At 38.0% G+C, this 12163-nt stretch overlaps 1 protein-coding gene across 4 annotated transcripts in view; it reads right to left on the reverse strand.

The window, feature by feature from the left end:
* arhgef4 (Rho guanine nucleotide exchange factor (GEF) 4) overlaps nucleotides 1-12163 on the reverse strand; it is an 80086-nt gene that overhangs the window by 37082 nt on the left and 30841 nt on the right. For all 4 annotated transcript variants that reach the window (XM_084410207.1, XM_084410204.1, XM_084410206.1 and 1 more), the window contains one exon: nucleotides 341-6037. In XM_084410207.1, coding sequence (XP_084266333.1) covers nucleotides 341-6037 — 5697 coding nt within the window. The remainder of the gene's footprint in view (nucleotides 1-340; nucleotides 6038-12163) is intronic.

The following is a 12163-nucleotide window of genomic DNA, read 5'->3' on the forward strand; positions in this document are numbered from 1 at the left end:
GTAAGCCACTAGATGGCAGTATATTTGAGAAGTGCACATATTTCACAGAAAGCTCTTTAGTATTGTGACTTAAACATATAACAACCCTTGTAATATCCTCGCTGGCCAGCTCAATAACAGAAAGCAGGAATGCATTTTGAAAAATGCACCATAACAATCCACATTTGCTTTCATGTGTGAAGAAGAGTCTTGGGAAAACTCAAACGTGAGTAGGATTACTAATATACAAATAGCAAAATACAGAAAGTAAGAAAATCATATAGGACTCCTGCCTACAATGTTCAAAGGACACATTTAAGCTGTCCTAACATCATAAACTTCATAATTTACTTTGACTTACCTCTGGTTTGTTTATCAGGGATGCTGAATTCAGGCTATTCTGAGAATGGCTGTCTGAACTGCTGTCCTCTAGTAAGTATTCAGAATCAAAAGACTGGGTTGTAGTGAGTTGCGCTGTCCTTGGTTTCAGAGACGTCGGCCTCTGAGGTGGATCGGAGAGGCCGTCAGTGCTCACTCCCTGACCGAGCGAGCAGAGAGAGGACGCAACGGATCTTGAGGGGTAACGGAAGCTCCTCCGGTGTGTCCAGCCCAGAACAGGACTGTGAGGTTTGGGGCTCATGGGCCTTGTCGGACTATCAGTGTTCTCGAAACAGCTGAGAGACCTGGTCCAGATAGGTGACATCTGGGTTGCGAGTGCAAGAACAGTGGGGTTTACAGGTGACTGCGACCTATCCTCTACATTGGACTCAAAGCCATCTACTGAGGTCTGATCAGAATCTGAGGAAGTGGCATAAGGCAGCTCACCTCCTTCCAGACATGTACTGTCTTCAGACTGTTCCTGAGGTGCAGATTCCAAACTCTGTGGGTCAAAATGGCATGTGTTCCTTAAACTCTTTTGGGAAACTGGTGAGCTGTTAAGTCTGGACCTGTTCTGAGGAGCACAGAAGGCACTATCAATAGAGCTCTGATGTGTGGACTTGTCACAGACCGTCCCAGGAAGCGATAGAGTTCTTTTGTAAAGTTCTGCTTCCTTAAATTGTTTCATCTTCCTCCAGGACTGCTTGGTTTTCACCTCCTCATTCTCAGACTGCACGATCTGTTCCTGGTTGTCCCTCTCAGGATATCTGGACTCAAACAAGCTAGACAGAGACTTGTGAGCCATTGCGAGCTTCAGGCGTAAGTTTAAGTTATCGGTACTCTTGCTTCTTTTTTGTTGCAATCCCTCTGTCGTTGGGGAAGCTCTAAAACTCTGTGCATCTCCATCTTTGTGCTGTTGCAGCTGATACAAATTTTGGGATTGTGTATATTTCTCTCTATTCAGCAAGTTAAAAGCAAAAGCCTTTTCAAAAATGTCATCATTGGAGTGGTCAGAAATCTTGGTAATGTCTGTGAGATGATCTGTACTTTGTGAAATATGGGTCTTGTACAGCGAAGTTTGGGAATTGTTACGTGTGAGAGACCTACTGTACTTTACTTCGTCCCGTTCATCTCCATCCACATTGAAGTCCTTAACTTCCGGATCAACCTTGTTGCTGCCTTTGTGTTCTCGTTTGGTCTTGCGGAATGAGGGCATTCGAGAAAAAACAGAAAACATAGAGCCCTTCCCTGATTGGGTTCTCTTATTTCTCGCAGAACCACGAAGACTAGACGATGACTGAGTGCTGTCCTCTGTCTCCTCACTATTAGTACTGAAGTCAAGGTCTTGTGACACAGAACTGGAAACACTATGGCCATCACTGCTATCAAACTCATTTGATAAAGAGCTCATTGTTTCTCCAGCATCTGGTTCATTCATGACAATGGCTACATTGGCTTTTGTACGCATGGCAGAAATGTTGTCATGTGGGCGGTTTGCAACGTCATCAAAAGAGCTCCATTTCTCATTCATTACACCTTCTGATAATGGACTTCCTTTCTGTTCCTCCTCCAGTCCATTCTCCAACACAAATGAGCTCTCCAGTGAACGGTCTGACTCCAAAATAGCTTCTAAATTAGTGATGGGTAAAATTCGACAACATGTAACAAATGCGCCTTCGATCTTAGAGTTGTGCAGTTGCAAAGATTGCTTAAAAAGAGGATCAGACGTTTCACATAAGGAATCAGTGATTTCAGGAGAGTTTGTTGTGAATGTTTCAAGTCTTCTCTCCATGTTTTCGAATGCATAAGTATCATCGACCTTGAGAGAGCCACTCAGTGGTAATTTGCTTTCCTCTTGGGAAAGCTCTGGGTGTTTGTGTGCAAGCAAATGGACAATATGTGAAAATTCACAATTTGTAGAGTCTGAATTAACCTCACCATGTGTGCTGTAATGGTCATCTGTGTTTGGGGGACTCAAGGTTTGCAACACTTCAGTACTGCTCTGACTGATGTCGTATGTGCCCTTGAACTGAAATCCTCCCGCTGTCTGCTCTCCGTCCCCTGAAGACGAGTGCAGCTGGCACTCCTTCCCATTATGGCAATCACAGAGCTGCTTTTGTGTAACATCTTTGTGGCTGCTACATGTATTGAAGTCTGAAGGTTTCTGAACATTACCTTTGCTGTACATTACAATATTCATTTCAGGTGCTTTGAAGGAGGTAGCCCGACCAGCAGGGGCACTAAAAGATTCGCTATCTTTGCAATCACCGCCCTTTGAGACTAAACATCCAGCATTATTAGTAGATCTGCTGTATTTTTGCAAAGAACTAGGCAAAGACATTTGTACACTTGAGGCACAATCTGCTAAAGTAATGGCTTTAATGTTATTATTTGTGTCTGAGCTGTCTTCATGGTTTCTACTGTTCAGCTGAGAATAATCAAAAGGAGTGAAAGGATCAGAACATGCACTAGACAAAATATCAACATCTGACTCAATTGTTTTAACTGACTCATTTTGCCTTGTTTGTTTGTCAGATAGGGTGTTGGGTTGGTGAAATTGTTTGGAGGTCTCTGTATATTCTATAACGCAATGCGCTAATTGTTTACAGTTCATTTGAAGGCCATCACTGAGGTCACAGCAAACATCTGTAGGGCTGAATGGAGATTTTTCATACGAAATCTCAAACAGACTAGCCAAAGATTCGACAGGACTGTCTACTGGACACCCATCCGATTCAGCTGTCTTCATGTCAGGACACGCAACACTCAATGGCTTGGGCCAAGTTCTTGGGCCTTCTATGCATCCCAAACTGTCAGAGTAAATGACTGACTGTTCTATAGAGGGAACTATTGTACATTCTTTCTGGTACCCTTTAATATTGTAATGCATGTTGCTATCCTTCTGTGTTCGTTGTAAAATGTCACCATTTTTACTATCAAAACTTTTAGCGTTAACACAAACTTGTGTTTCAGTGAATTCACCCAGTTTGATAAAATTAATTCTACTATTAGGGCACTGATGGGTTTTGTAAAAATCTGCCTCAGGCTCATGGTCCTCCGAATATGTTTGCCCACCGTCCTGCAAACAATAACTGTCCATGTGATATCTATTAACGGAGTAATCTTCTTTTTCACTGTGCATTTGTAATACTGGGCAATTTTTGTGAACGCAACGAGTTCTGGCCTGCAGATCTAACTGTTCTGATGTCCAGTCATTGATCGCTTCAGCAGAAGTTGCATTAGGCACATTTGAGAAAGCTCTCTCAGCTGTAAAACACTCATATTCCGAAACAACAGGAGTATCAGTTAAGTCCTGCTTTTTGAAATTTAGACTTTCATTCTTTTCAAAGTTCAAATCAAGTTCTTTGTCAGTGTCCTTTGATGAATGCCTTCCAGATGTTTTCAATGATTGATTGACTTCACAGTCCATGCAAATGTCCATGCAGTCCTGTTTTAATTGTTCCTTTTCATAAGCCACTGTGTTTGAAATAAAACCAGCCTTTATGAAATCAGCCTGCAATAGTCTGTCTTCCACTGAAGACTGTAGTTGGCTGTGTTCCAGTGAAGTATTTGATTGGCTGTTCTCTATGGAGTTCTGTGATTGGTTGTGTTCTGAATCCTGTGATTTCCTGTGCTGTACAGAATCCTGTGATTGGCTGTGTTCTACTGAATTCTGTGATTGCCTGTGTTCTGATGAAGTGTGACTGTGTTCTACTGAGGCGTGTGATTGGCTGTGTTCTATCGAATCCTGTGATTGGCTGCATTCTACAGAATCCTGTGATTTCCTGTGTTGTACAGAATCATGTGATTGGCTGTGTTTTGATGAAGTGTGTGACAGACTGTGTTCTACTGAGTCCTGTGATTGGCTGTGTTCTATTGAATCTTGTGATTGGGAGCATTCTACCGAGTCCTGTGATTGGCTGTGTTCTGATGAAGTGTGACTGTGTTCTACTGAGTCATGTGATTGGCTGTGTTCTATCGAATCCTGTGAGTGGCTGCATTCTACAGAATCCAGTGATTTCCTGTGTTGTACAGAATCATGTGATTGGCTGTGTTCTGATGAAGTGTGTGACAGACTGTGTTCTACTGAGTCCTGTGATTGGCTGTTTTCTATTGAATCTTGTGATTGGGAGCATTCTACTGAGTCCTGTGATTGGCTGTGTTCTGATGAAGTGTGACTGTGTTCTACTGAGTCATGTGATTGGCTGTGTTCTATCGAATCCTGTGATTGGCTGCATTCTACAGAATCCAGTGATTTCCTGTGTTGAACAGAATCCTGTGATTGGCTGTGTTCTGATGAAGTGTGTGATTGACTGTGTTCTACTGAGTCCTGTGATTGGCTGTGTTCTATTGAATCCTGTGATTGGGAGCATTCTACTGAGTACTGTGATTGGCTGTGTTCTATTAAATCCTGTGATTCTGAGCATTCTACTGGGTCCTGTGATTGGCTGTATTCTACTGGGTCCTGTGTTTGGCTGTATTCTACAGATTCCTGTGATGGACTGCATTCGACAGAATCCTGTGACTGACTGTGTTCTATTAAGTCCAGTGATTGCCTGTGTTCTACTGAATTCTGTGACTGGCTGCATTCCATAGAATCCTGTGACTGACTGTGTTTTACTGAATTCTGTGATTGGCTGCATTTTATGGAAGCTTGTAATTGGATGTTTTCTGTCGAGTCCTGTGAATTGCTGTGTTCTATTGAATTCTGTGATTGGCTGTGTTCTGTTGACTCCTCAACTTTCTGTTCAATAGGCTTCTCAACTGATACAGACTCATGTTTAGAAAGATGCCGTGAGACAGATAAACTGATCTCATTGTCATCAACATTCAGCTCATCATGTTGAGTGTTTGATTTATTATGTTCAGCATCTGTACTTTTCACAACGGATGCAATTTCAGTGTTACTAGTGTCAATAAAATTTTGCTGTAAATCTTTCTCACTTGTAAAATGTATGTGTGGCTCATTGTATCCTGATTGAGTGTCCATTATATTTTTGTTGATTTGTTCTAATTTTAATTTTCCATCAAAGGTGTCAGCAAATTGAGACTTGGCTCCATCACTGTCTGTTAAGGTGAATAATGAGTCTTTAGCACTTGGCTCAGAGAGTGTTTGTGGTTCTACAGTGTCCTCTAATTCCAGTAGGGGTGTTACTACATAGGATAGGCCATTCCTTGAAGAAGAATCAAGTCCAGGTCCCGCTGGAGAATTGCTGATAACCTCCCCACAATCTGGACCACCTTTAGCATCAGACATTCCAGTGCCATCAACCCACATGTGTATCATCTCTGTATTTCCAGTCTGTGTTTGCAATTGCTCAGTGGTCCAACTGTGACTGTCAAAAACAGCATGGTGGCTTTTTGCTAAAGAGGGATTTCTCTCTCTAACTGAAGGAGAGTGTTTGACTAATGGAGAGTGTGAGTCCAGATGACCCACAGAGCAAGAGCCGGTCTCATAGCTGAGCGACGTCCTGCCGTCCTTAGTTTCATGATTGGGGTCAGAGAAAGTGTCACTGTGCCACGAGTTTGTGTCAAAATATTCCTCTTTTGTGTCCTGTGCTGCGTCAGGAACCGGCTCACACCATTCCTGATGGTCATGTTGCTCTCCACGATCCTCCTGCTGAGACTCCCCATCTTCCAGACAGCCTGCTTCACTCCCAGAGTCCTCTAAAGCTGGGGCCTAGGGGGGAAAAGAGAATATGTGCATTGTTTTCCTGGTCTTAACAAAAAGGGGATTTAGTCTTACTTAATTGAAGTAAACAGTTTATAAGTTACATCAGTGAGGCAATTCAAAATAAGAGTTAAACAATCTGTTGAGTATTTTTTTTTCGATCTGCAATCAATTTAACTCTAAAGAGCAGCATATGTTTGTGAAGTTAACCACATAGGTATGATAATCATTCAATTACATCTTACATTCTTTCCCCCTTACACCTGGAACTAATGTGTCACTCAACCATGCCCTGCTTCATGTAGTTAAATCAAAGCCCTTTAGAGAGCATCTGCTTTTATGAAGCATCTGAACCATTAACTCATTTGTTCAAGGGATAATTTCCAATGAACAAAATTGTGCATGATGATGAACAGACTCAGATGTAATAACACGGAAGAGCATAACAGATTGTATGAGTCATTAAAATCATATTAGCACAAACAACAGAGAACAAAAATTTAAACAACTGATGGAAAAACGCAGCTAATCAAAAGTAGATGACAGCAAAACAACAGACTGCATATACAATAAATCAAACCTTATATCAGTCAATGCCGAAAGATGCATTTGTAGCCAGATGGTGTAGTTACAAATGTCTATCAGTAGGGGCTAACTGGACCATGCTTACTAGGAAAAAAACTTTACCTCTTGAGCTCTTCTCATGGTCAGTAGGTTGTGGAAAGGGACGGGACCTTCCACAAGGGCAGACATTTGTGCCGTCATCCAGCTTAGAGAAACCATTCAAACAATCCCTTCTTATCGGACTCATAAGTTAACCCACTGGTCTGTCTTCCATTAACCATGTCTCTAATCTAGTGAGTTCAAAAGATTGCAAAAGAAGACACCAGGCTAAGCTAGGCCCGCTAATGGTTCTGATGTTTTAAGTGACCTACAAACATCAGGTTCTGAGAGGGAGAGAGAAGAGATGAAAGCCTCCATCATACCCTGCTTGTACTTAAGAACCGAGGGGTCATTAGGCACAGCACATCTCCAGCTAATCCCAACAGGTCAAGCCACTCCAAACCCTTCATGTTAAATGAGGAAGGACACTAAGAAGAATGGCTTTAACAGCAGGTATCAAAGAGGAGAGTGCCAAACACTTCTGCACAGCCTTTTTCAAGGTAAAACAAAACTTTAATACTATGTTTGGAAATATTCAAAGTACAGGGATATATGGTAACCCATGCACTGTTTAACTTATACATATGCAAATTAAAATATATTTATGCAAATAAATGTAAATGTTTCTATGCTAAAATATTTATATTATTTTTTTATTTTTTACATATTTTTATATTTAATTTTTTCCTTTTCTTTCTTTCTTTACTTCATGCATGATGCTGTTTTCTCGTAACCTGTTGTAGGGATGTAAACTTGAACTCCCCAATGTTCAATATCTTATTAACTAAACATATAGGCTAACACACTTGTTTGCTAGCTAGTAGTACAGCATAAGTCAGAAGTAAATCCTGCTCTTATTTGCAGGTGGAATGACCTCAGCCAACAGCACAACGTCACCTGACCCCATTCAGTAACCAGAGCTTGTTTTGCCAAATTGATTACAGTTGAATTCCCTAAATGGCTTAACATCTTAACGCTACACCGTGGGCTAGGCAGGAGAATGGGGGGATTGGTTTTGCATTCAAGTGTGAATACAGTATATACAGTAGGTGTATGAGGTAAAAATAGAAAGACAGAGCCAGAAAAAGAACATGTGATACTGCACACAGGACTGCTACTGACCCTTAAAGCCACACTTGACCCACAACATAAAAACATTCACAGTCCTTCAGCTTGGTTCATATTTTATTTCACAAGGATGTGTTACTCATCAACACCAAGCACACCCCAATTAGTGTCACAAAAAACCTCAGTACCAATTCAAGGAATGTTACAGTCTAGTTGAATCAACAATACTAAATATAATTCATGAATCTGTCATGTATGGAAGGTCATCATGAATATTCAATGATCTGTGAAGTCCATGACTCAGGTGAAGCATCCAGAATCATGCAGATTCTAAAACATTCAGAAAAAGCCCAAAAGAATTCCTCAAAACATAAAGATGTGCTGAAGTATAGTTCAACCAAATCCCAGACCTCAGTCCAACTGAGAACATCAATGTTTAAAGTTCACAAACGATCCCCATTCAAAAGCAGTTTTGATCAGACATAAAACGCTAACAGAGAGCTAAAGAGACCAGTCCAACTCACATTTCAACATTTTCTGCTACTTGAGTATAATGTCTAATCTTTTATTACCTGTCATAATATACGGTTACCTGGTGTCAAGACTTTCGTGGTTGAAATTGTTATTGTTTTTGAAAATTTTCTCTTAAGCTAACTAAGGCTGCATTTATTTGTTAAAAAATACAGTAAACAGTAATATTGCGAAGTATTATTAGAATTTAAAACTACTTTTCTGTTTTCTACTTTAATATATTTTAAAATGTAATTTATTACTGTGATGGAAAGCTGAATTTTCAGCATCATTACTCTTTCATTACTCCATCATTACTCTATTCTTCAGAAATCATTCTTCTGATGCTCATTAATATATATGTGGAAACTGTGATATATAATTTATAAGGATTCTTTGATGTATAGAAAGTTCAAAAGAACAGCATTTGTTTGAAATCTTTTGTAACTATGTAAAAGTCTTAAATGTTAAAATGTGTAATTGTAACAAATGTATAATTATACTGTAATAAATGTATAATTACACTGTAAAGTATGTATATTTACACTAACAAAAATATAATTACAATCTTGAAAAGAATCGCTACATTTCTTCAAATTAATCGTTACATTTCTTGAAATGAATCGATACATTTCTTCAAATTAATCCATACATTTCTTGAAAAGAATTGCTACGTTTCTTCAAATGAATCAATACATTTCTTCAAATTAAGCAATACATTTCTCGAAAAGAAACGCTAGATTTCTTCAAATGAATAAATACATTTCTCGAAAAGAATCTCTACGTTTCTTCAAATGAATGGATACCTTTCTCGAAAAGAATCGCTATATTTCTCAAAAAGAATCACTACATTTCTTCAAATGAATCAAAACATTTCCCGAAAAGAATCACTACATTTCTTCAAATGAATCACTAAATTTATTGAAAAGAATCGATACATTTCCCAAAAAGAATCACTACATTTCTTTAAATGAATCGCTACATTTCTTCAAATGAATCGGTACATTTCTTCAAATGAATCGGTACATTTCTTCAAAAGAATCGCTATGTTTCTTCAAAAGAATCGCTACATTTCTCAAAAAGAATCGCTACATTTCTTCAAATGAATCACTACATTACTTGAAAAGAATCGCTACATTTCTTGAAATGAATCACTACATTTCTTCAAATGTATCAATATATTTCTCGAAAAGAATTGATACATTTCTCCCCCCCAAAAAAATCGCTACATTTCTCAAAAATATTAATATATATAATATTATATAATTACACTGTAACAAATGTGTTATTATACTGTTACAAACATAGTGATGAATCAATATATTTCTCAAAAAAACGCTAAATTTTTTCAAATAATCGCTACATTTCTTCAAATGAATCATTACATTTCTCAAAAAGAATCGCTAAAAATCACTTGATATGTTTCCATCACCCTGTTTTTATGAACATTTTGAAGAAGCCTATCACATCAGAAACAAGTGATGGAAACGGCAAATTTCGGGAGGGAATTTTTTTTACACTCACTTGAATAATGGAATATTGGGAGATTAAATAATGGGAGGTGGAAACGCATTTGCCTAATAAATTCGGACTTAGCGAACATTAAACCCATATGACCAATCGGCTGTTTCCACTGATGGTGTTTTGTTTACTGTTGGTTACTAGGTTACCAATACCACCGTCATCCACTCGAACAACATGATGGAAACGCACCTAATTTGCATTTGTTTGTTGTTGTTTTGTTGTTTTTTTGCGATGCATCTTGGTGAATTAAAATATTAATTTCTTTTTTTTTTTATCTTTCGGACCCCTTTTGAATGGAACCCTTCTGAGCGTCTGCTTCCTCTAACCCTGAAGAAATGCAAATGTAACATCAACATACTGTATGCATCTGCACATGCAGCGTGTTGAGGAGGTCATGTGACAATGTAACAATGTAGCATGCTACATATATCGTTTATTGCCTACTGTTTTAACATGTTTTAAAATGTTAGTTGCCAATTTCATTGCAATGAGCTTTAGATTCATGGGGAGAAAACTGGCAGTGCATTTCGACAACGCAGTTTTTGGAAGCAACCATTCTAAAGTTTGGGGTTGGTAAGATTTTTTTATGTTTTTGAAACAAGTCTTTCATGCTCATCAGGCTGCATTTGATCAAAAATACAGTAAAAACTGTAAAATTGTTCTAACAGTTTAAAATAACCCATTTATATTTGAATAGTTTTAAAATGTAGTTTATTTATGTGATGCAAATCATTACACCAGTCTTCAGTGTCACATGATCCTTCAGAAATCATTCTAATATGATAATTTGCTGCTCAAGAAACATGTCTTATTATTATCAATGTTTAAATATTTTTTTGGGAAACCATGATTTTTTTTTTATTCTTTAATTAATAGAAAGTTACAGCATTTCTTAATTAATAAAATTATATATATATATATATATATATATATATATATAAAGCATTCTAATAATTAATATATTGTAAATATTTCATTATGGTATAGTAGATAATTTACCAACTTTTATTTTGAAGGGCTCTTAAAAATGTGAAATTAGCTTCTTTTTTTCCCGGTCTACTGCGTTTCACATCACACAACCAATTTACAATTTACTGACATGATACAGATTATAATGCAGAATCTTTATTACATAATTGTTTTTACAGCATCTATTTACAGTATGTATGCATTGTAGAATGCAAAAAAACAACAGCCAAGTCATTGAGATAGCAGCAGGATTGCTAACAATATCTTTCTCCAGGTATAGAGTCAGACATCCTTTGTTTATATTTATTAGGATTCAAGAGGAAGTACATGGGTGCATCGGATCACAGGATCCTGCTGCTCTCTCCACATGAGCATGAGCTCATCCCATCGGAGAGGCCAACCACAGAGAGGGAATCACACACACACAAACACTTCTGCACACATGCTAGGGAGTCACTCTCAGGAGATACACCCACTCACAGAGGACACTTCTGAGAAAGGAACTAGAGATCATTTTTGATGATACATTCAGACATCGTGAAATGACGTCATGTCAACTGTAAATCAGTTAAATATGACAATGAAAGCACAGGAAAGGTGATGATTTTGGGAAGTTATATGTTTTCATTGTAGGGCTGCTCTTATTTCTAAATAGAGGAGTGGATAAGCACAGAAACAGATTTAACATAAGGTCAAATATATGCCATCAAATACAAGGTGAGGAGTAACATCATGATATTAAAGGGACTTTACATGCAAATGGTGAGGTCATCTTAGACCACACCTTCTACACAGCTCTCTCATCAAAAAGAATGACCTCTGCTAAGTGAAGCATCTGTGTATTTGAGGTAATTGTAAAATAGTCATTTTTCTTTGCAGAAATATTTACTTTAGATATAATTTTAACACAATCCAGTAACAATACACCTGATTAAAACCCAGTGGATGTTCTAAAGAGCTTTAGCATCTTGAGTATAGTGAAGCGTTCATGTGCACTGCTGTGCATAGTAAGTGGTTGTAGTGATTTAGAGCTGGTGCAAACACAACTGCAACCCCTTCTGTGCCAAATAAATCAGCTGACTTCAGATCAGATAAACAGCTTTAACAACACTCTCTCCAAACACACCACGGTTGTGGTGTGTTTTTCATACATAAAGTATAAGAACCACTGTAAACAACAGCTTTAAGACTTAAAATCTTAGACCTGCAATTAAATAATCAAATTAAGTGCATTCAACTATTTCACTAATAATGTATCAGTATTTTCCTACATTGCCCAGATATTTTTATTTTATTTTTTTATTAACCATTAAATAAATCCATTAAACTAATAGCCCTCATTTGCCCATTTCAACACTTCTATCGGCTCCATCCGAAGATTACATTTCTGGTAAGTTTAAA

This window comes from Rutilus rutilus (genome assembly GCF_951802725.1).
Source record: "Rutilus rutilus genome assembly, chromosome: 6".
NCBI lineage: Eukaryota > Metazoa > Chordata > Actinopteri > Cypriniformes > Leuciscidae > Rutilus > Rutilus rutilus.